At 37.8% G+C, this 24,632-nt stretch overlaps 1 protein-coding gene across 2 annotated transcripts in view; it reads right to left on the reverse strand.

Moving 5' to 3' along the window:
- Positions 1-12,816: 12,816 nt before the first annotated feature.
- NAA16 (N-alpha-acetyltransferase 16, NatA auxiliary subunit) overlaps positions 12,817-24,632 on the reverse strand; it is a 61,732-nt gene continuing 49,916 nt past the window's right edge. The window contains exons 10-20 of one of the 2 annotated variants that reach the window (XM_051778688.1): positions 24,273-24,345; positions 23,860-24,029; positions 23,336-23,492; positions 21,561-21,685; positions 20,812-21,025; positions 18,837-19,030; positions 18,008-18,116; positions 17,413-17,511; positions 16,691-16,834; positions 14,792-14,889; positions 12,817-14,566 (exon numbers count right to left, since the gene is read on the reverse strand). In XM_051778688.1, coding sequence (XP_051634648.1) covers positions 14,366-14,566; positions 14,792-14,889; positions 16,691-16,834; positions 17,413-17,511; positions 18,008-18,116; positions 18,837-19,030; positions 20,812-21,025; positions 21,561-21,685; positions 23,336-23,492; positions 23,860-24,029; positions 24,273-24,345 — 1,584 coding nt within the window. In that variant the 3' untranslated portion in view covers positions 12,817-14,365. Of the gene's footprint in view, positions 14,567-14,791; positions 14,890-16,690; positions 16,835-17,412; positions 17,512-18,007; positions 18,117-18,836; positions 19,031-20,811; positions 21,026-21,560; positions 21,690-23,335; positions 23,493-23,859; positions 24,030-24,272; positions 24,346-24,632 lie in introns of both variants that reach the window. The other variant, XM_051778687.1, reaches the window with a different exon arrangement.

Below are 24,632 nucleotides of genomic sequence, written 5' to 3' on the forward strand. Positions count from 1 at the left end.
GACAGCTGAGCCACTTTATTCCAAGGGTGACCCGGGGAGAAGAGCAGGTGGCAATGGAAATGTAAGGAATGCTTAGGCACAGGGAGCCATGGCCCCAGGTGCCTCAGCCAGGGCGTTCTCCAGTGGAGTGCTTTCCTTATTCTTAGGAGAAAGATATTAGCACCTGTCCTGAAGTCAGGTTAACCTGATGTTTGTACATGCCATAGCTACTGAGTATTGCTCTTGTGCTGTGTCTCACTCGTTTTAAATGAAAGCTGTCTGAGCAGCTAAAATACCAGTTCTGTTAAATACTCACTGGGGAAGACTGTCATATTTAGTTACATCCAGAAATACTGAAAACAGACACCAGGTGCTATTCCACGAGAATGCATCGGGAGCTATAATTATGTTTGTGTGTTGATGAGAATATTTAGAGTTAGAAGTGTTTGGGACAGGGAGAAGGAAGGAAAAACGTATCTCCAAAACTTTTTGACATTTTCAGACATGCTGTCATTGCTCCTGCAAGATACAATATGAGAAAAACAATATTCTAGACAATAAAACAGATTTGTTCACCTCTCCTTACTGTCTGATATAGAGGCATTTATTTATTTTTGCAGTGAATCAAAAGAAGTTCTCATGGTGAAGTTCAACTGTTATTTATTCTGTGGCTTCCTCCTCCCTGGTCTTCCTCTGTTTTTCTTTCTGCTAATGAAAGTGGCTACAAACAATCCTTTTTAAAGACCACAGTGTCACAGATGGAAAGCGAGGTTAAAAAGTGAGGAACAAAGAGATACAAGAGCATGACGTCAATAGCACGAGCAGGACGAAAGACAATAGACATAAGGCAGAAAGGAGAACTGTTGAGTATGTAACTAGGTAGAACTCACAGCCCAAAAAGACAAGGACCTGGCCCTGCAGCTGATGTCAGTTCTTTTTTGCTCAAGCATCTAAATGTGTGATCGGCCCTACCTGTCCACGCACATCCCAGCCAAGCGCTGGTCCTGTGCTTGGTCTAAAGATGTGACTTAAGGGCAAAATATGTTTGAGGAATACAGGCAAAATAACCAAAGGATAGAAGTCCTCCTGTGCCCTTCCTGTTATTTCTCACAAAGATGGTCAAACAATCTCACAGCTTTTTGGAATGGGGTCTGAGATCACGTCATAAAGAAAGAGCACAAAGGGGGATGATGCTGTACAACAGGGCTTGAGTTGCTTGGGGCCTTGCTGCCACAAAAAGGGAAATGACCTGCCCTGTTTCTCCCTTCTTGTACTCCTGGCCTAAACCAAAGCATGTGCTTTGAGCAGGTTTGTCTCATCTTCTGCTGAGCCAATTCAACATGTTAGAACAGCAGAAAACTAATCCGCAAGAAAGTGAGTAATTTTCAGTTGAACTGAGTTGAGCGGGCTCAGCGCAGGGAGCTAATAAAAGGAGAGAGTGGATGGGTAGGGGGGAAAAATAATTGCTTCCTTGTAGTATAAGAATTTATCCCCGGTATTCTCTTCAAATTATTATTTTGCATTCAAATTGACATTTTCAGAGTAATTTTCAGGCACGATGTAGAAATTATGTCATAAACTTCCATTCTTTACAGTCATATGTTTGGGAAACCTTCTTTCCTTAAAGACAACCTGGGCTTAAAAATCCTTGGTCATGCTTACTCCTCCATAGTCGAGTCTTTTAATATTTCTTTCAGTAAATACTTGTGTTTTCTCCTAAGTAGCCTTGATTCTGCTGAATGCAACCGAGACTCAGCTGGTGAACTTTAATTTTCCACATAAACCATTAGCCTTTACAGGAGGAAGCAAAGATTGACTTTTATGCTTATCAGTTCTATGCCATAGACAATGTAGCCATGCACATCCATAAATATTCTTGAAAGGCCCCAACATACTCCTGCTGAAATAGCTGCATTTTTGTCCCTAATGCCAACAGGAGGAGCCCATGTCTGGCAAAACGAAGAAGTCACTTTTGAGTGCAGTGCCCTGAAACACTGCAGGCTGACACGCCTGGCTGCTCGTGTTTACTGGGAGAAACATCCAACACAACTTATAATGTAAACCTCAGCTACTGAATCCCTCCCATTTTCTAGGACGCTGTCCAAGCTGTATCTAAAGTGAATTTCTTCTTGACCATTCAACGCAGTGTCTCCAGATCCTCCCCAGCTGGTGACACAATGTTTACAGTGGTTTCCTACTGCATTTTTAACCTCACAAACTTGTAAGCCACACAGCTGTTTAAATCAACAAATCCTGCCTGTAAGTATGCTTCAGGGAAAGACTTTTAAAACAGACGCCCTCATATAACCAAATTGCAAGGCTCACAAGGTACTAGTTTTCTAAATGAAACATGGAGTAAATTGGGACACCAAACAGGTGGTTTACAGAGGCATTGGTGCTGCAGATTGACTAATCTAGTGGTTTTCAAACCACGACCCAGAGATGCTTACAGATCCATGAACAACTTCTGAGGCATTCACGTAAGACAGGAAATAAAAACAGGAAGAGAAATTTACTGGAAGCAGGTTAAAATTCACAGTATATATGCAGCACCATATGCACTTACACAAAAACTGGAACTGCAGAAGGGGGAATCTGCAAGTCCAAAATGGCTGAAAAGTTTTTGTCTAATGAATCATTTATTTTCACCACTTCAAAGAGCAAGAATACCCCAAAATATCACTCCTGTTGAGTAAGCACCATGTTCCCACAGGTAAAAGATGTTTTGTGGAACCCAAACCTGTCTTCTCACTGGTATTGATACTAGATAAAAGCCAGAGAGCTAGATCTCTGCCCATGGAAGCAGCCTGGAGTTTTGAATATATAATTTCCACAAGTCTTTTAGTATTTATTAGTCTGTGAAAATAATAATTCTTTACAAAAGTATCAATACCAAGTTGTTAGGGTAGATACTAAATCTAAAACCTGGGAGTGACAAACAGCCCATCATCACCAAACTTTTAGCTGAAGGAAAGCAAGGGAACCAAAAATTTAGACATCTGTGAAAGAGAAAAATGAAAACTGCCAGAGGATGAAAAAGCACAGGTGTCAACCAGACTGACACACAGAGAAACCCAACTCCTTGGGCCACAGAGCAGGAATAGACCAAACATCATCAGTATAACTTGTCTTCCTGTTCAGCACATCAGAACCCTGCCCTCGGGATGCTTGTTTGAAGGGAGACAGTGGTTAACACTCCAGCCTATTTTATCCTTCACGCTGCAAGTGGAATTGCCTATGAGTGAATTGCTAAACTCGTTCTGTAGTGAGGAGAGCTGTCTAATTAAAACTTGGCTGAGATGAGCCATGCATTTTACGTAGGCTACCTAACTACCATCCAAGGTGTTCTGCTTCATTTGCTGACAGCTGGGCTAAATATAAGCCTGTAGCTAGCTATGTATTAGCTACAGCCTTGTATTTAGCCCAGCTGTCCTGTAGCTCAATCCACAACACCAGTGGGAAGAGCGAGTGACTCACAGCAATATAATCACTCTTGAAAAACTGCCAAAATAAAAAACCCAAAAACTTTTGCCAGAGATCTTTCATAGGATTTTCCTTCCTCTTCTCCCAACCTGTTCCGTAGACCTTAAACTGAAACCTGAAGTTACTACAAACTGATGCAATTCCTTTTGGTTTTCTCTCTCCCTCTAATGCAAACTCATGGACCCGCTCACTGCCACTCACAGCTGTAGCTTTGTGAGCAAAACATACATATTCCTGCTGAATTCTGCCAAAACCTGAATTCACTACTCTTCTAAATTTTCTGCTTCTCAAATTAACCTCCTAAGTGTAGCCCATACAGTTTTCTCTTCCTCTGTCTTTCAGTAACTAGAGGCAGAAGCTCTTGGATTTTTGAATGGATGTGTTTAAATAAGTTATTGGCTCTGAAACATGTTTGTGGCAGTTTAGTTTCAATTACTATTGTTGCAGCTAGATTAAAAGTCCCTGAAACTGATAAAGTGTAATCATAACCTATATTGACATTTCTGGAATGGTGAGTTGAGTATGAGCTTCTGTCCAGAGCAAAAAAATACAAAAAACTACTCAAGAATTTGAAAGTTCTGAGTCAAGGGACTTTGGCTGAGCATTACATGGGAAAGGGAGAGAAGTTCAGGTAAGGAGAGGGATGGTTGTGAGTAAATAGGAAATAAAGAAGTTTCAAAATAACTGTTTGGTGCCTTTTCAGAGAAGATGAAAGGAATAGTGTCACTTAACGAAAAATACATTCATACTACCAATTCAACTTGGGTCCATAGTAATTTTGATGCAGGTCTGGTATTGCTTCCAGCTGACTTCTGTTGTTTTCAATTTCTAAGCATTTTTCTTGTGCATGAGCTGACTTCTCATTCAGCGGAAACTGAAGACTGGAAGTGAAACTGAAATGGAAGAGCATCCCAAATGTATCCTAACTCTACAGGAGACATGCAGGTCTCAGTCAAAGGCTAGGAACTGAAAACATGAATTGTTTTTCTTATGTACTTAGGAAAGTTCTTGGTATCAGCTTAATTTTTTCTTCACACTAGTGTGAATTAGAGCTACATTTTAGTTGTTTGGGTCAAAAGGGACAACTGCTGACAACCTAAATCCTGGTCACATTTGCAGAAACATTTTTGATATCAAGCTGCATGACAAGGCCTTTTCCTCTTTTCCTCACTGCTCACCAGGTTTTTCCAATGATGTCTATGTTTGTTTAGCTACTGCAAAACATTGGCTACATCATGAAAACAGAATTTGTAGAAGCAAAGCAAATTGAATGGAGTGTGTTATAGAATTAACACACGAGTTACTGGGCTGTAACATATATTACAGCCAGGTTTGGGGGAACCTTCCATCTTGAGTTCACTAAAAATCACAGCAAAAGTTCATGTCCCTCAGAAAATCCTCAAAATCCAACTGCATAAAACATGCACTGACTGCAAAGTATATAGGCAGTAGATAATACAACAGTGGCAATGGAAAGAGGCTAAGAAGCTCCTTTTCAGTGTGAGATCACTTCAGAGGTAGGAGAAACCAACCAAAACACTGCTTGAAAGCTCTACTAGTGTTTCTGGATCTTAATGCAAGGAGATGGATGTTGCCTGGCACTTTTTCCCCTGCAGTGCAAAGGAGCAACCAGAGAACAAGCAGAGAGAAGTGGTAAAAAAGACAAAAAGACAGCAAGAGAAATGTAAGCAAAGGGACCATGACAGTAAGCCAGGTGGGGGAGAGGGCCTGGCATTTGGAATGCTGTGTGGCAACTGGAGATGAAGAAATTGCCTCTACTTTGACTCTGTTTCCAGTAAAACAAGGCTGTGCCTGTATCCCTTGTATAGGCACATGGGACTCTGCACAAGACTGAATGAAGGAAAGAGTTTGTTCTTCTATTAAGTCCTCCCTCAGCAGCAGTCATCCAAAAGAGTCCAGTAGCAGTAAATATCAGTTTTAAAGGATAATATGACACAACTTTAAAAAAAAAAAAAAGAAAGTATTCATATGAGTACAATGTAAGAACTTTATTTTCTCTGTTAGGCTGTGGGCTATAGCTGAGGGCAAACCACTGTTTCTACCTCTACCTGATGCTGCTGTCACCATAACAGGGGTGATATGTATTATGTGCTGGATCATGAACTGGAGAAGCTGACTTCTTTACTTTTCAACCAGTTTTGCTTCAAAACATTTAACAACTACAACTGCATCAAGAAATTTGTACTATTTCAAATGAAAATGAAAAACAGTTGTTTTCCACCTACTTTGGCTCTGAATTGTTGATAAATGAAGATAGCTGGATACGGTGCTACTTCAAAAAAAACAAAAAAAAAAGAAGAAGGTAATTTTGTCGAGAGGAGAAGGAATGTTGACTGAACAATGGGTGCTTACCTACAAGAAAAAAATTAGAATCTAAGACTTGAGAGGCTTGTATTTCATGAAAAATATGACACAAAAACCACATGGGAAACAAATTTAAAGCCTTGTCAAGTGAAACATATAAGGGAGCTCTTATGTATTAAAATAATGAGACATCTCTCCTAATTCATCTTCTTCATAAGTAAAATAATAGGCAGTGACATTTTCCAGCAGATGTATTTCACATTAATGCTATTTGCTGTGGTTAAAAATTACACATTTTGTACTGTTTCTATTATCATATTTCACACACTCACAGACACAGAGCCTGTTTGGCTGAGTCATCTTGTACTTCATATCCAGCACTGTTGGGGGATTGTGTGTTTCCAAAGCCTTAAATCTGGCCAGGAAGTATAGATTCTAAATAGATATAATTAATAACTACAATGATAATAAAATACACTCATGACCAAAATACCTGGCCAAAAAGATACTAACTATATCTAAAGAAAGAAAAACATTCCTTGGCCAAGAAGAATTCTAATTAGATTTTCTTGGGAAAATTGAATATCCTCTGGGTTTTGTGGTAGGTTTTTTGTTTGTTTTTAAAAATGTACATGGGTTTTCATTTTGTCTGTTTTACTTGCCCTTGTGTGACTAAACCAATGTTTTGGTTTTTCCATGGTCCAGAAGCATCTTTCTCTTGTTTTGCACCAATCTCAAGGAAACTCAGACCAGTACAGCCACAAGAACAGGGGATGTCAGGAATGGCAGAGGGTGTAGGATGTTGTTCCTATCCATCCCACTGAAGCAAGCTGCAAAAGCAGGCTGAAAAAAAATCAAGCTGTACTCTCCCTCCCATGCTCTGTTGGCTTTAAGGTAGTAGGAGGCAAGGAAGAAGCCAAGATCACTTGTTTGCTGAAGGCATGCAGTTGTATACGTTAGAACAGAAGTGGAGTTCTTCAATTATTTGTGTTGCAGTAGTGCCAGTCATGGACCAGGACCCCATTGAGTCAGCCACCACACAAATGTGGAACAAAGCAATAATCCTTGAGCTTTGGTTAGCCAGTAAATCACCCTCCTTTAAGGGATGGGGATTTGCATATTTATGGTCGGGAAATAACTATGCTTTAATCCACTGGAGCCTCTCCTATTACGGGTGCACGGGGGTTGTGTAGATGGGAAGAAAAGAACCAGTGTTACAGCCAGTGACCACATGCAGCATTCAGTTCTTTCCTCTGACTGAGGAAACTGCATTTCAATTTAGGAATAATTTTTAAAAGCCCTGTGTTTTTTTTCCATTTTTCTCAGCCTCAAATAATTTTTGTGACAAGTCATAGCAGCATCCTGTCTTCATCACAAATGGAAGTAAAGTAAACCATGATCTAATTCTCCCAGCCAGAGGGAGGATCTGTGACAGCAACTTCTTCCACATGCTCATTTTCTATTTCCAACTCCTCTTTCATAAATAATAGGCTTTCAGAATTGCCCACTCCATACTGCCCAGCACTGATTTACTAATTGTATGTCTACAACAGAGGATTTGCATACAAAACCAGAGTCAGAGCATTTACACAAGAGGACGGCAGGTTTTGCCACAGTAGAGACTTAAAAACACAGCTCTGCATATTGAGGTTTATCCTGCCATGGCATTGAAAAACACGGGCATTTTGCCACTGTACCCAGGGTTACTTAGGCCATGAGTCTTCTTGAAAGCACATTTCAAGGAGCACACACCTACTCAACGCTTACACAGCATGGTTCCAGGCTTGGTGCTTGACCCAGATGTGAGTTTCATGTTATTAAAGCAAGATTACAAGCCCTCGGCAAGTAGGAGGAGACAACAGAGGAAAAGAGATGATCACCAGAGAAAGAAATAGTGTGTTTTCTGTAGAACCTCTTCAGCCAATTTATGTCATGGTAGGCCACGTACCTGGGCAGACCAGCATGGCCACTAGCCACTGCGGTCCTCGCTCCTCAGGAAGGCCAGAGCTTCTGTCAAGATGGTCAAAGCTCATGAGAGAGTATCTAATAATAGAGCAAAATGCAGAGGCAACTTTCTTCTGATCAGTTTTTTGTTGCTGTTAGTTCCCACCCCCCCACATCCCAGCTCCTCAGAGAGGGCCAATATTGTGAGATTGTCTGTGAAACATGTTAGGAAGAGCCAGGCATGGTCATAGCAAACCCAGAAGGATCAAAATTTCTTCTAGAAAAAACATACTTCCTATGCTGGGAGGTAACTCAGAGGAATTTGTACCTTCCTTAAATAGAAGGCTATGAACAAAATATTCATAGACTGATACACCTATGTATGGACTGTTCCACAAATATTTGATCAGACACTGCTGCCTTTTCATTGTCTATCTATCTCTACTTGGTAGACAACCAACCTAAATTTGCCATGTTAGGTTCATGCTAAGCTGTTGACTTGAATCTGTTCACACAAGCAAGCAGCAAGTGCCAGAGCCTGGAGAAGTACAGTGGGGAGAAGACAAAAAGGTTTTAGCAACACATTGTCAGATCACTCAGGAAATCATATGGATATACATCTTTCAGCACAATGTGCTATAGTCTAGGTGACACATTAGAAGCAAAAAGAAAATCAGCCTTGGAGGTCTTGGCACTGCAATAACTATTTTTAGATGTCTGGCACCCTGAGGTGGCCACAGCTTTGCATTGTATATAGAGGTTCCCTGACAGCAGAGCTGTCCAGCCTTCTGATTTTTAAGAATTCCTTGCTTGCTAAAACAGAAAGTCTTCGGTGAAGGTTACAGCTCCCAAAGAGAAGATTGACATGTATTGATGTAACTACAGGGCTGTTTGTTTTCCATTGTCTATGTCCCCTGGAGAATCACCTTATGGATACTTCAGTGTTCACAAATAACAGCTGAGTGCCCTGGTCCCGAGCAGTGCAGGGACAGCAAGGCATCTGCTGACATTTACATACTACTTCACACATGGATGCTCTGCAGTGCACAAGTTAACCACCAATACATGGCTCACCACCTGGATTAGTGCCCTAACCCCTGAGCAAATGAATCATGGTCTCTCTTATGGATCCCAAGTAAATCTATATATGACAAATCTAACTGCTTCAGCCCACTGGTTTGAATTCCCCTGGACAGACATTTAGAGATGCAGGGAACATGTTATTAATAGAAATAAAAGTTCCCCCAACTTCAGGAACTCTCAGAGCTCATTTTAAATACAATCAAATGCACGGATCACCTAAAATTGATCGAACATCTCCAGTGACAGTTAACAGACCCCTTTGGTGGCTGATGCCTATTGAGGATTCCTGGATATCTTTTGCACTACTATTTACAGAGCCAGGCCTCACACATGTAGAGTTTGCTCACATTTACAGAAAGCCTTTATGACAGTTTTATTACTTGTGGAATAAATCCTTGTCTCAAACTAGGAGTGCTCTGTGCTAAGCACTGTATGGGGAACAGGAAGACAGCTCCTGCTCTGATCCTAGCTTCCTGGTTTGCTTTAAATTTGACCATTTATCATATGAAATTAGTCCTAGAAATAACCATATTTCCTTTTCCCACCTTACATCATACCTAAAATACATTTAGGAACCTCTCAAAACCTGAACCTCCTCTTAAGTGTTGCCAGCACATTCTCAAATACTTTGTCTAGACTTGAAATATGTTTAAGCAGCAAAGTCCAAGTGGGGAACAGAACTACATATTGAGTTCATGATAAATTCACTGGAGCGAAGGCTAATCTTCAGGGCTGATAACATTCTGCCTCTCTTAACAGCCTGAAGGTAGAAACTGGGTTTAATGACACTTTTTGCATAGGACATGGCATCTCCCAAAAGGCCAATCTGATCATCTGTGGGCTCAGATATCTTTTCCCAGTGTCTCTGCTCTCAGATGGTATAAGCCCAACCAACAGTGCTTTCAACTTGAGATCCTCACGTCAATGCCTACAGACAGCTGGGTTATACAAATACAGGTCTAATTCAGACATTTAAGCTCATACAGAACACCAGTGACCTCTGCACTGCCTGAAAAGGAAAAATGAAGATAAGCATTTTCCTATGCTCTTACAGCAAAATGAGGAAACATCTGAAAATATACAAATCTTCAGCCTTCTGTTACTGTGAAAATATTCTTGATGCAGGCTTCCCTCTAGTGGAAAATCCACGAACTTTTCATTAACAGCTGCAGTTAAGCTGCGGAAAACCAGATGCCAAAAGCATGTATAATGTTGCTGTTAAAACAGTAAGTGGCGAGTGCATTCACACGACAGCACGATTATACTTGAATATTTTGAGTCACATTTAACACTTGACCTCTCTCTAGATACTAGAGCTGAAGAGATGTGAGAAGCTACCCCTTTCGCCTTAATTGCTAATTCTGGACTAAACTTTTATTATCATACTTGTATCAGGTCAGGTTTTTTCATTAAGGCCTTGGTTTTGGAACAAGCTTATTCCCTATGATGAGAAGTTTGTCAGCCCTGGGGTACACCTGCCTGTCAGGTTGTAGGAACAAGAGAAGGAGAGAGATGGGAGATTGGTGTGAGATGGCAGTAGCACTGCAGGACCTTATGTAAGACTAGATGATGGGTCAATGGGTTCCCTTGAAGTTTATGCCGTTAACACAATTATTTGGTTTGTGCAGGGATTAGTGATAGGGATTTTAAAAAATCCATAACAAACCAGCCCAAAACAACTGGTTTTCAAATATCCACAAAATGAGATAGGTAAGTAAATAAATCTACTGTAGCTAATAGTGATCCAAATTAATGCATCTATAGTTTCACATCCAGACTATGTAAGGCATTTTGAAGATGTTGCTAAGACTGGTAAAGAACAAATGTAGCCTAATTAACCTATATAGAGGGAGAATATAGCAGAATACCTAACACAATCATATAGGTGCCATATGAGTGCAAAGGTTGTAGAATGGGGATGTCAGCAAACCCAAGATCAAGTCAAAACTGTGCCCCTGCCTTGTTGTTCTATACACATCCCAGTGGCATTAGTTACTTAGGAAGCACTGCTACTACTGTCTTTTTCAGCTCCTTCTAACATGGTTTCACAGACCTTGAGGACCAGCACAGCCACAGAGGACCCTGACTGAAATGCTGAGCCATACAGGTGCTTCTTGCACCAGAGGTGCAGCATTTTTGACACCCTGCTAATGAGTGTGGATAAGTCACAAGCATGACAGCTCCTGGTTCCATCTGCAGGCACAGAGTCCCAGGCAGCAGCACATACACTACCCAACCCCACGCTTGCACTGCAATGGAAGAGGAGTTGGGCTGCCTCGGATCGCTCCTGCCACTGCTTCCCCTGCGCTACTTCTGGCCTGATGAATTCATTAACAAATAGAAATTAGACCAGTCAAAAGATAAACATTTCTGTCAGTTCAGCAAGTTGATTTAGCTTTTTACTCTGAACGATCTAATGCTGCCACACATGTTCAGATAAACAAGGTCCTGCACTCTGCCAGCAGCCTTGCGCTGCATTTGCATATTTTCCTTCTGCCTGGACACCCTGAGGTACCAGCAGGTTATTAGGGCACACAGCACACCATGCTCATCTGCAACACAGACAAAGTTTGGAGGAAGTTGTGAGAATGCATCACAAGACTGTAAAGCATTTGAATATGGTATTGACAAAAACAGGCACAAATTTTAGGGACATATTGATTAAAAATATTTCTTATTGATCTATTTAAAATTTCCATATAAGCCAGATTTACCTCTCAGCAAACTAGTAAGATCTCCTTGATTACCCAGAATCTTCTATCCTTTTGAAATAGAAAAACCAAAACCAAAAACAAAAACAAAAACCCCCAAACCAACAAAAACCAAACCCAACCCAAACAAAAACCCAAAACTAACCAAACTACTCAGGCACCAAATCTTTACAGAATAGTTTTAAGAAATACCTTTCCCTGACATCTGTTCTTCTCCTTTATTTTGTAATCCTTCCCCTACTTGCTCTTTGCAATGGTCTATGGGATTGCCAAGCAACTATTATTCCGAGAAGATCACATTTGCAATGACAGCCCTGAGGAAAACTCAGCAGCTTATGCCTCCAGCAGTTCTAAGAGAAAACCAAATCACACACTGGGTGACAGGAGACTCAATTTTCTGAATTCTCAAAAAGGTTCCTACAATTCTTAGTCTAGAAACCAAAACTGTTCATCTACATTCTCAAGGAATTAACTGCTGAAAAGACATCCCAGGTGTTTTTGCTCGTCTCATTTAAAGTGTCAAACTAAACAGATAGTGGAGGGCTGAGGAGCAGTCCTATGTAAAAGTGCCACAGCCTTCTTTTGAAGGCCTGGATTAAATATCTAACAGTGGAGATGTTATCACTAGAAAAAGACAGAAGACACTGTACCACTTTGATGTCTTCTTCTGTATGCGGCTCGTAAAGCACTTCTAGGGTGCTACTGAGCCAAAACAATCTTGGTTGTGGTCAACTACCTCTCCCTGCTTGAGACGTCTTTGAGCAAGTTGTCCCACAGCATATGGCAAGTGGTGAACCCGTAAGATAAAAACACACCACCATTTCTCAGGGTAGTATGTTACCATCACAGAATGGTTTGGGTTGGAAAGGACCTTAGAGATCATCCAGTTCCAACCCCCTGCCACAGACAGGAACACCTCCCACTAGACCAGATTGCTGAGGGCCCCATCCAATTTGGCCTTGAATACTTTCAGGGATGGGGCATCCACAATTTATTAGGGCAACCTGCTCCAGTGCCTCACCACCCTCATAGTAAAGAATTTCTTCTTGATATCTGATCTAAACCTGCTCTCTTTCCCTTTGAAGCCACTACTATTTATAGATACATGTCTCAATGCACTAAAGAGTGCTGAACATTTTTTTCTTAACTACTTACAGGGTTAACATTAAACCAGTGAATGCTGCAACTCAACAGAAAAAAACCCTAATGACTGTGAAGGGCCAAAGTTTGGTGTCCATAAATATGCAAAAATTCCAGACCAAAGGCAAGTGTGTACAAAATAATTTATTACAGCATAACATATGTTGGCAATATTTTACAGTGAATTTTCCATTCAACAATTTTTTAATCTAAACAGATGACACACAAAGGAGAATTTTAATTAGAACAGTTTATTTGTCTTAATAAAATCCCCTCTTCATGAATTGGTATTTGCCTTTGAGGGGCTAGTTAATATTACTGAAATTATTTACACTGTAGTGAAATAAAAACAAACCGAGATTGAATGATTCCATTACAGTTTCCAGAAAACAGATTTTCTGTACAAGCCACAGTATAGTTATGTTTTGATAGCAGTTCTTACAGAATGTAAAGCTGTCATGTGATATGTAGTCATTTTGTCTAGCAATGCTATGCTTTAAATAGGTATATTAGATTTAAACTTCCATTTTGATGTGTTGTATAATAGTTAATGCACCAAAATACAAAGTAAGAAAAGAAGTTCATTATGATTTGTAGTCAGCCTCTTTGTGCTCCCTTAAACAGTTTTAAAATGTAAAACATACTTCTCAGATACTATTTTGCCTTGCAGCACCTACAGCAATAGTATTTAGGCATGAGAAGTACTAGAGTATTGGCCGTGAGTAGACAACTAAGACTTTTAATGGAGGTAATACAGCACAACTACCAGTGAGTTTTTATGACGTAGAAAAGAACCATATTTCCCATTACTGTACCTTCTGCATTTGCTCATGACCGGAGCAGCTTTTCCAACCTAAGTGTCAAAAGATGGGCAGAAACCAGAAGGAACAGGAAAAAGAGGGAAATGGAACAAAGGACAAACAACAGTATCAAATTCATTATGTTTTCTCAGGGAATTGCTTCAGAATATTAAAACTTTAAAATGTTAAATGATCATAAACTTAAGCAAACAATAGCTAAGGAACACAAGGTAGATGGAATAGTTTTCAAAAAGCCTTAGTTATTAGTTGTTTTGTTTTTTACACAAACTTAATCTTCATATCTGTCAACACTGGTTCCATATAAGACGCACACCTGACAAAAACATGCAACCCCCCAATGCTTTAATTGTTACTGTGCTTCAAAAGAAACCAAACTGACCAAAGATTAAAAAAGAAATCCAACCAAAACAACCCAGAAAAAACCCTAAAGAACAGTAAAGACAAAGAGGGCAATTCAAGCAGCACTTCAGTCTTAATCTGCTAAAAACGCTCAAATGATAATTTATTAACAAGATATGATCACATTTATCTGTATAGGTAACAACACTTAAGTGAAAGCATTCTTCAACATCCATATTTTTTGTGAGGGAGGGCTGATGAATTATTAAAAGACTTAAACCTGTACAAGTATAAACATGAAAAATGCTGATTAAAGATAATGTTTACATAAATATTGGCAGTTCTCATTGGGAGGAAAAAACCCTAATAGCATACTCCATTTAACTATCCAAATATTTTGTTTTATACCTGTTAAAGATATTAAAATACAACCTGGAAAAGTAACCCTGATCTTTATCCAGCCAGCATGTAATGAGAGTCAGAGCTTTGTATACATGTGTGCATGTAGGTATACACACACACGGGCTTGCACACACTACTTCAAATTTCATTAGACAGCAAATCATGGTTAATGGCTGTATGATTCATAGATGCAATGCTGCTGTTGTCCTCATTTGTGGCAGGCATGAAGGCAGATGTAAAAGGAAACAGTTTATGACATGCTGCTTGATATTCTTCACATTGAGCATGGCAGCTTCCAAAACTGCCATCAAGCAGTGCCTCGAAAACCTTTGTTAATGTCTAAAGAAACAAAAGTAACAGTTAATAAATGTGACTTACGATTTTCCTATTCCTAAAAGAACATTTCTGTTTCTTTGTTGGTATTCACATATCTTACAGTTACAGGAAAAATCTGAAACCTTGTTCTTTCAAATATTAATTTATCATGTACATTATCCTGTATTAAAGTATATACTATTTAAGATCCCACACTTTGGGGGGCTTTATATACTTTATATCTTTTACCTTCACATTTTTGTCTCTCATGTTTTTATCCAATCTAGTAGCAACAGCAATTGCTTTTTCTTGTCTTGATTTGTCCAGGAAATACATCATCTTTGCACCTTATCACAAGAAAAAAACCACAATGTTTAGCTTTCCTAAATGCCATACTGCATATACAGACACACAGAACCTGAAAACTTGTAAATAAATGTGAATTACACTTCTTACAAGTTTTAATAAACCATATCTTCCTCCCTTATTTTTAACTGAAAACTAATAAACCTAAAGCCATTCTGAAATTTATTAGAAGCATAAAGACTGAGTAACACAGGAGATCTGCTCCTGCAGAAGTGAAATGCCTCACTTGACTGACAGGTCTTTACTAAAGAAATGTATCACAGAGTACGTTGATGATGAAACCCTTCAAATCAGCAGGTTAAATGAAATCCATCCTACAAATGTAAAAGCAAGTAAAAGATGTTCTGTCAGAGACACTCTGAATTCTTTTCAAAAGTACTGAGAGGAAGTGAACAACACAGTTACTAAACAATTGTGGAACATGGTCCAGAAAACATTCAGACCAGTATACGTCCATATGGCAGAAAGTAAGGCCAAGGGAGGCTACTAACCCAGAGCTAAGTGAAGTAGCTTAGGTACAAGGAAAGTGTAATGCAAGTTTGGTGCTTCACCTGGACTGGGCTACATCAGTGAAAAGTAAAACAGTGCATTATGTTACTATGCAGCTTCTTGGACCATAAGCAGTTTATCAAAAGTGGTCTAGGCATCTCTGCAAAATTCTGCTCCTCATATCATAGCTGCCTTAATTTAAAATCTCATCTAAGTGAATGTGCAGGCATTTCATGTATTTTTCCTTTGCCCAAATACAAAATCCAGATTCACCCCACTACATAATCTACTGCAAAACCCAAAAAGTTGAAGAAATCATTTTACTGGAAAAGTTTAAACCTGACATTCTGGGTCTTTTGTTTCTTCTTGCTCAACTTATTTCCCCAATTACTAGTTTTCCCAATTAAAGAAAGTTTCCTAGTTCTTACTGCTTTTTGTAGGTTTCAAAAATTGCTAGACTGAATATAGAGACATCATTGCTCAAAACAGTTATCTTAACCTAGTAACATTTGCTTGCAGTGAGGGAGGCTATGGTACAGAAATTGAAAAGATTAGAATCCTGTTTATGGTTTCTTCTCTAGAAATTTTAAGCTAAGAAAACAGTCTTTGTGCTCTCAGACTTGCAGTTTAGGTCTTTCAGACTTTCAAACTTTAATTAAAGACAACTGTTTAAGAAACTTAAAAATTGTACAGTAGGTAAGTCAATTGCCTCAAATCTGTTTCAGCATAAACAAAAGACTGATACACAGGTGAAGACCTAATGCTACCAAGGACCTATCTAGGGACTGTACTGTTTTCCATAACAATAGAGGACCAGAAAATAGGACCTGGAAAGCATCCAGTTAAGATGCTCAACAATTACAAGAGTGGAAGAAAACATCTGTAAGAATCAGGAGCAATTGACTGCTCAGGTATCTGTATTTGGCTTCCCAAATCTGGAGTCTGCTCGCAGGAAAGCGGTGCAAGTATTTCTCTCAAAATGCTGTCCTGAAACATGGACCTTATAGAGGCCAATGAAAGTCTGTAGTAAGTTACCTAACCTTCCTTTAAGAGAGATGAACAATCCTCTGAAGCTAAGTTTTTCCAGTGATTCTGAACAGACCCTGGGTAACTTTTAAAAGCCAGGTGAATTTAGCACTACTTTAGGTGCCTGATAAAACTACACTTACAGTTTCATAACTGTTGGAAATGCATTTTCTAAATAACCCTGCCTTAAGGGACTGCAGATAAAGATTCTGGATTTGTATCACTTAAATCATCTCCTTTTCAAGAGCATAAAAAAGTTAAACAAACCTGACAGCTGGTGCTGAATGGAGGTAGCATTGTGTTTGAGAAATTCTTCATTAAAACTCTCCAAGTTTTTATTAACAAAGATTTTCTGCATTTCTTGAGTTAGAACCTTACTCACAATTTCTGGGAGGTTACTCTGGTCAGATACTAGAAGGGGCAAGGTAAGAGGGAGAGAAGTAAAAAAAAAAAAGTCACTTAGCTGTAGAAAACTGTGAAACCACAGACATCACTGCTAAAATACCTCGTTTTAAAATCTGCACAGAAACACAAATCTCAGATAAAAATATGTCAACATGAGCATTGCTGATACATTAATAAATAAAACATTCATAAAGGGTGCTCTGTCACTTAAGCTTTCTCTTACAAGATCATAACACACTTTGTTTTGGTCAAAATCTCTCTCCTGTATCTGCCACTTATTCCTTAAAACTTAAAGAGCTTCCAGGATCTTTGGAACACTTACTCCTCCGTGAAATCTAGCCAAAACGAGTTGTTAGGTCCACCTGGTGGATTAAGGGAGGAAGGAGTATAATATAATACATACACAGTACCCTAGGTAGCATAACCTGTGTTTTCTTTGGTGTTATCATGAAAAAAACCCAATTTGTTTTTATTTTTCTTCTTATCAGTTTGTGTACAGAGTATACATTACAAACAATACATAATTATGTCCTTGTAGAATGTAACTTCCTGTATAATTACATATATACTTCCTACATACATACCAGCTTTAGAGAATTTAATCAAGCACTCATGTAGCCATGGGTTATTACTGTTGATAGCAAAAGCTCTTTTGACAGACTGTAACATTAACAGAAACTTTCCTGTGGGAAGGAGAAAAAACAAAACATTAAGAAACCAATATTAAGAATACAGAACTTTTTTTCTTTATATCAACTACTGTTTTCTTCAGTAAATCTAGTACAAATATTAGAAACCTCAAGGTCTGAGCAGAATTAGAAAGGAAATTTATTTTTCCCCATTCAAATCACTTAATAAAACAGAAGTGCCTGTTGCTTGAACTCTGGCAACACTGTTACTGTCCATTTGGCTTTGTTTTCCTCTGGATAATTAAACATCACACTGTAAATATCTTTCTACAGTATTTATTACTATATACTGCAACTTATTTTGCTCTTAGTTTTTTTTTGTTTAAGGGTGGCTAAATAAAAATCCTATTTCCCCTATTATTACTGGATATGATGCAAACCTCAGCTTTAGTCAGTTAAGTATTTATTCCAGATCATTTTAGGCTGCACTCAGGCTGCACTGAAGGATTAAAATTTTGCAAAGCAAAAATAAAATTAAGCAGTACTTTACCTTTTCTAAAGTATATTTCAAATGCTAATAAATGTGTTTCTATTTCATCTCCAATAAGATTCTTAAGTGGTATAAGGAACTTAATGGCTTCTTCTAATGGATTTTCTACCTGTTTTAATAAAAACACAGTGAAATTTAAAGCTTAAAATAAATGTCAAATAAAATCCACCATTGATAGTTTCTGTTATTCAGACCATTTAAATAACTACAGGCCAAAGGTGAACCGAAGCTAGCTTTCTGAATTAAACTGAACCACAACATTTTTATTTAAACAGCAAGATTTTAAAGTGTTTACTCATGATTTCATGTTAACAAAGACAGCATCGTTGCTAACTCTGGCACTGCTTGTGTAATTTAATCAGTGTTGTAATTTACATTCAGAAAATTAAATACAACTACCTTAGACAACAAGTTTGAAGTTATAAAGAAAGTAGTTTTGTGTTTAAAGAAATATTAGCTCGTCTTTTCAAATTTTGTAATCTGCAATAATTTCTGTTACTTTTTACTTTATTCACTGTCTGAAAATCAGATTTCTTCAGGCAAAACCCACTTTTCTGTTCAGTATCTATTTTAATGAAGGATGGCCTATTGTTTCAAAAAATCCCTGAAATTTAAGGAAAGTAATAATATTATTAACATAGACCTCGAATTTATTGAGGAAAAATACTACTTTTCTTTAGTAAATAGAGGTAGACTACAAAAAGGTATCTTTGCATAAAAAATGATTTTATTAAAACACATAGATTCTTTTAGGAGAACCTGATAGTAAACCTGTATCATAGGTTTTTTATGATAATCACATGAATTTAACAGGAAAGACCATGCTAACCCTTTCCAGTTTTTCAGGAACTAGCTCTTCCCTGGGTCCACTAGTTTCCTCCTCCTCTTCATCTCGCTTTTTCTTTTGATTTTTTTGCTGTCGTTCTCTTTCTGCATGCTTTCTCTCTTCTTCAAGTTTTGCTTTCTTCTGTGCTCTTCTTTGCTTACTAAGCATTTTCTTCAATTCTTTGGCTGAGAGATTTTCTACAGATTAAGGTAATGTAATTTATGTTAACAGTATTTAATTAAAAATCTTTTTTCCCCTCAAACAACTCAGACATACCATTATGCTTCTCCCCATCTCAAAATGGCAAACTTTCACAGTGATTTCCACAAATACTAGCACTTCCCAGAGTATCACCACCACATTAGATCAACATTACTGCTGGATTACTATTTACAACCCAACATACCACTTGATCTTGCATATTTTCTGTTACATAGCTGTTATAGAAGCATCAATGATTTGAAAGGTCAGCTATGTATAACTGTTACATCTGTGACAGGTTTTAATTTAGGAAATGGGCAATGGTTTTCAAGGGTAATACTAAGCTCCAATATTGACTGTAACTCACCTTACTTCCAGTGCCATCTAGAAACATCCAGATGGATTTACATTCCATCTTAAAGCATGCTTGTTATTTTTCATTAAAGTGTCTGAACAATACACAGACATGATAATAGCATTTATTTTCTGCAAATGCCATGGGATAGTTAAATGGGAATGATCGGTTTAGCCAGAATAATACTGTAGTTTCCACTCTGTTTACTGTGGTGTTTCACCAAGAATAGAATTTGTGCTAAAAATGTAGGAAGGCACAGAAAAATCGGCTCCTGAGGGACTAACACATTGTTTTTATGGCTATAGCACCCTGATCTCCCTGCTGGGGTCAGCCACCATGCAGAGACAGGGAAGCAAGTGTTCTTTTTACCCCATCCACACAGTGCCGTCTTTCCCCACAGACAAGCCTCCTGAATCCCAGTGCACAGCAGGTAAATGAACTAACGTGACTTCTTAGACATTACCCACCTTTGTTTCTATGATATATTGCTGTCAAGATCCTCTGTCACACCCTGATCTTACATTACATACAGAAATAAATTAAAGTTGGAGAGAAAAAAGACGCAAGTGCAGCTTTTCAAAAGTGCTTCTTCTTATATTTACTTCATTATACATAATCGGGTATGGAAAAACTTGTCATTCACCTCTGAATTAAAGGTAAGATTGCATTTGCAGTATTAAGTGGAATTTTTGGTTTAGCTTCACTTTTTCTTGTGTCAAATATTCTCCCCTTTACAAAGAGCTAAACATCAATTTCACTGCTTTAGTCAACAGCCACTGCAGTGCTGACAGTAGTTGTAATTCCACTAAAGGAAAAGCAATATTTATCTTAAAGTAAAAAAACATCCAACTAATTTGTCATCAAATCCTTAAGTTTCCAAACCAACCCTACTGGCTTCCTAAGAAAGTCTGCTTTCCATTTAATGCTAGTTTTAAATAATTTTCTAAATGCACTAATATTGCTAATACACTTATCCATGTATTCTTTGGCCCTGAAGTTATGTGAAAAATGATAAAAGTTAATGCAGTGTTAACTAGAATTACCATGTAATAAATTAAATACATTTAATCACAATTAAATTCTTACAATTTAGATTTCTTTCCCACAAAATCTATTCATTGTTTCATAACTCATTGGTTTATAACATTTATGTAGTGGCTGAACTGAATCTGATTTTTCCTCTTAATAACCTTCTCAAGTATTCCAACTACAGCTAAGTTAATGCATGTACTAGTTTTACGAAGTGATGAGTAGAGAACAGAGAGAAGAAAGCTGCAGTATGTTATCTACAATCTCTTTTCAGTTATTGTGACAGAAAAGAGGAAAATCTTGCATTCTATTTACTCTGTAACACATAAATTATTGCAAGTAAAAGCTTATTAAGCTAAGTATACGTGTGAGCCTCCATTACAGTTTAGATACCTGAATTCACTTCTTGTTCTTTGCTTTCATTGGTAAGAGGATTATCATGGAGCTTCAAGTAGATTTCAATTGCTGATCGAGCAGCTTTGAAGTAGAAGGCATGTCTCCTGAGCACATCTTCTAGTCTCAAGAGGTCTACATAGGCACGAAGAGTCATCTTTCTCATGCAGTATGTGTGGAAGTCAAATTGATCATCTGTTATCTCAAAAAAATGCTTCAAGGAAAAAAAAATAGACACTCATATACTCATCCCTTGCTTAATATTTTTTTTTTATTAGATAGAGGTGAATAAAGTTACAACTGATATTATTTACAGGCAATATTTAACAGACATAGAAACTTCTGTCCAAAAGAACCTATCGGGAGGGGAAAATCTCAGTTTGTTAACAAAAACTATAATATGATTGTTCAGACTTAGGTACTCTAAGAGCCAAGTGAAATGTGACTTCTGATTGAAAACACAATTGTTAGAAGACAGCATAAAGTTAATGTATGAATAGTTGTATAGTTAGGAGACATGGTATTATATTGAAACCTTTTCACTTCAAATAATAGTCTTTCATATAATGGCTAGAGATGACATCTGTTACAATAAATCATCAAGTATCAAGTTGTTTTTAGAAGTCAATATACTAGAAGCTTTGTACGCTTCTATAGCATATAAAATCATGTTGATTACATCAACAAATGTCTTCACTAGTTTATGAGAAATACTGAGGAAGCAATTGATGGTGTTTGCACCTACTTACCCTTTCTACTTCATGACATTTTTTCAAGGCATCACCATACTTCCCTAGCCTTTGATAAGCTGCAGCACATTCAGTCTGGAACCACATACACTGCATCTCATTAAGGTTTTCCATAGCAGAAGTTCCTTCCTGAAAGAAGTGTCATTGTCACTTTTTGCTCCTATAATTTACCAGCTGCTTCTTTCTACTATGGTTAGTTTCAGGTCATGAGTAGCAAACAATCAATCCTTCAACTACTTGGAATACAATAGAAAACAGACAAACACTCAGTGGCTGAGAATAATACTTATGATATTCTATGCTCCCCAAGATAGAAAGGAATAGATTGAAATTATTAAAAAAACCCAATTATCTGAAGATTAGTGTCTCAATGGATTTTTAAGATTACCTCATGCTTGTATACACAGTCTTACTTTTACAATGTGATGGCAGAAACAAGACTATTTAAAAAAATTCCTAAAGTTCAGCAAACAATTTTAGCTGCTTTTTCCCTGTCAGGCAAGTGGCATCCACCAGTCTAAAAACCTACCAATATATTTACTGTTTTATCATGTAGAATGAGTTTCTTGGAATTTGTTAGTCTAAATAAATGAAGTTAGATTTATACTTGATATTTTGACAAGAAAAAATCCTCAGATTGAGACTTCATAGTTTCAATGCTCTAGACGAGAATAAGTAAACTGAAAATACATTCCACATATCATGAATACTAGCCACCAAGTTTTCAGAACAGTCTTTATAACAGAAAGAAGACCCAGTTCAACTCACAACATTTAATTACTCAGGATGAGATTTATCCTCTCTTTCCAGATGCCTATGATAAAGTTCTGTGTTTCTAACACTTCTGACAAGCATACACGATGAGTTGTCTTCATATTTAGTTACATAAGTGATATAGAAATCTGGTCTTTAGGAATCCAAATTTTGTTCAATGTCAAAAATACAGTTATCCCATCTTTTAAGGACAGACCTTGTTTTAACAAAGTTTTGGTCAGTAATACTAGCTTAAAGGAATTAAATGTTCAAGTCTAAACTAATTTATGTTAATGCTAAATCATCCTGTGCAGTTAGTTCAGATGAGATAGTACTAACAGGAAACAGTAGGTTTTGCAAACAAGGTATCCATCAGATGGATTTCCAGAGATGTACTTAGAAGTATGGCAATAAAAGGTACTTCTGGACAACTACCTTTGAACAACCATTTTTTCCATACTTACTAGGTCTATACAGCTCAAGTATTGCATCCATCTCTGGGGCCCCCAGCATAAGAGGAACATGGGTCTATTACAGCAGATTCAGAGAAAGGCCATGAAAAATCAGAAGGCTGGAACACCTGTCCTGTGACAAAAAGCTAAGGGAGTTGGGGTTTGCCCTGGAGAAGAGCAGGTTCCAGGCAGACCTTACAGGAGCCTGCCAATATATAAAAGAGGTTCATAAGACAGACAGGAAGAGACTTTTCACCAGGGTCAGTAGTGACAGGACAAGGGAAGTTGTTGATGCCCTGTCTCTGGAATTGTTCAAGACTGGGTTGGATGCAGCTTTGAGCAACCTGATTTAGTCAAAGATGTCCATACTTGTGGCAGTGGGGTTGGACTTTAAAAGGCCTTTTTCAATACAAACCATTCTATGATTCTATATAGTTCTTCACCACTAAATGTAAGAACACTATATTAAAAATGGACATTAATAAAAGAATTTTTTTATCTGGGTCAAAAAGTTATGAGTGAAAAATAAACCAGCAGAGAGCAAAACCTCTCTTAATTAAAGCAATATACTTGCCCTCGTGAATTTAGAGCACATCTCCTCTGCATCCTTCACCATATTTGCTCGCAGCATGTATTTAGCGCATTTAGAATTGATAAATCTGTCTGCAGTATCCAAAGACTGTGCTTCATCCATCCATTTGGCAGCTTCTTTTATATTACCTACATGCTGTTAGGGAGAAATTAAATAGTTAACTTTCAGTATAAACCTACTATTGACCAACTCCTGAAATCTATAATTACTGGGATTTCTCTGTCAGAAGTAACAAAAGCCAGTATTATTGTTCACTCCCCCCACTCCCAGAATTTTTTTCAGAATGATAAGTTTTTGTAAGTTGTGACTGGCTTTGCAAAACCCAAACAAAAGGGTTTTCATTCTCTTCTTGACAGAACAGTGCCAAAAAACAAACCCACATGAAAACTGATGCCCATAACCACTGCTAACTGAAACACAATCCACGCATTCACACCAGTTTGATGGGTTGATTTTTTTTTTCATAAACAAAGTACTCCACATGTCCAAATTCTCTTTTTACCTTGTAAATTTTTGCTTTTAAATAGAATAGTTCTATTAACGTTGGAGTGCTTGCAATTGCAGCATTAATGTAATCCAAGGCCAAAGAACACTGGCCAAGTTTGTCAAAGTGCTGTGCCAGGAAATACCGAACCCAAAGCAATGTTGTTGGGGGCTCTTTCTCTCCATTTTCTGCAACAAAACCAAAAAGGTTACAATAACTGGTAAGGCTGAAGACTGCTATTTGAAAAACAAACACAAAAAACAAAGCTTGGCAAATTCAGCAAATATTTCCTGTAATGAATTAATTTACTAAAACATATAACTACTTTTTTTTTTTTTGCAAAAAGTATCAGCACCTGAACAGTTCTTCATAGCTTCCATGAACAGTATTAGTAATTACAGGGTAATTAATATAAGACCACAGAAACTTACCACACGTACTAAAAAGGTCGCAAGTTTTCAAAGAGGCTTCATAACCAGTAACAAGCTCCTGGATTGTAGAAACCTACATATAAAAAAATATGTGCTTAAGTTATGCTTTACTATCATTTTAACAGAAACTAACACATTGAAAAGAATACTTCAGCAAATTAGAGGAACTATATAAAAAACCCTACTTAATTTGATAAAAAAATGGATGTGTCTTTACATAGTTTACTTCACTTTTTACAAGCTATCTTTGATCATTCGTTTTAACGGTGATGTGGCAGGAAACAGGTTAATCTTAGGCAGTTTAAGCCAGAAAAGAATCAAGTACATTTGGTTAGTATCCTCTTGAACAAAAATTCCTAA

This window comes from Manacus candei, unplaced genomic scaffold (assembly GCF_025592945.1).
Source record: "Manacus candei isolate 608988 ecotype Guabito, Panama unplaced genomic scaffold, ASM2559294v1 h1tg000014l, whole genome shotgun sequence".
Taxonomy (NCBI): Eukaryota; Metazoa; Chordata; class Aves; order Passeriformes; family Pipridae; genus Manacus; species Manacus candei.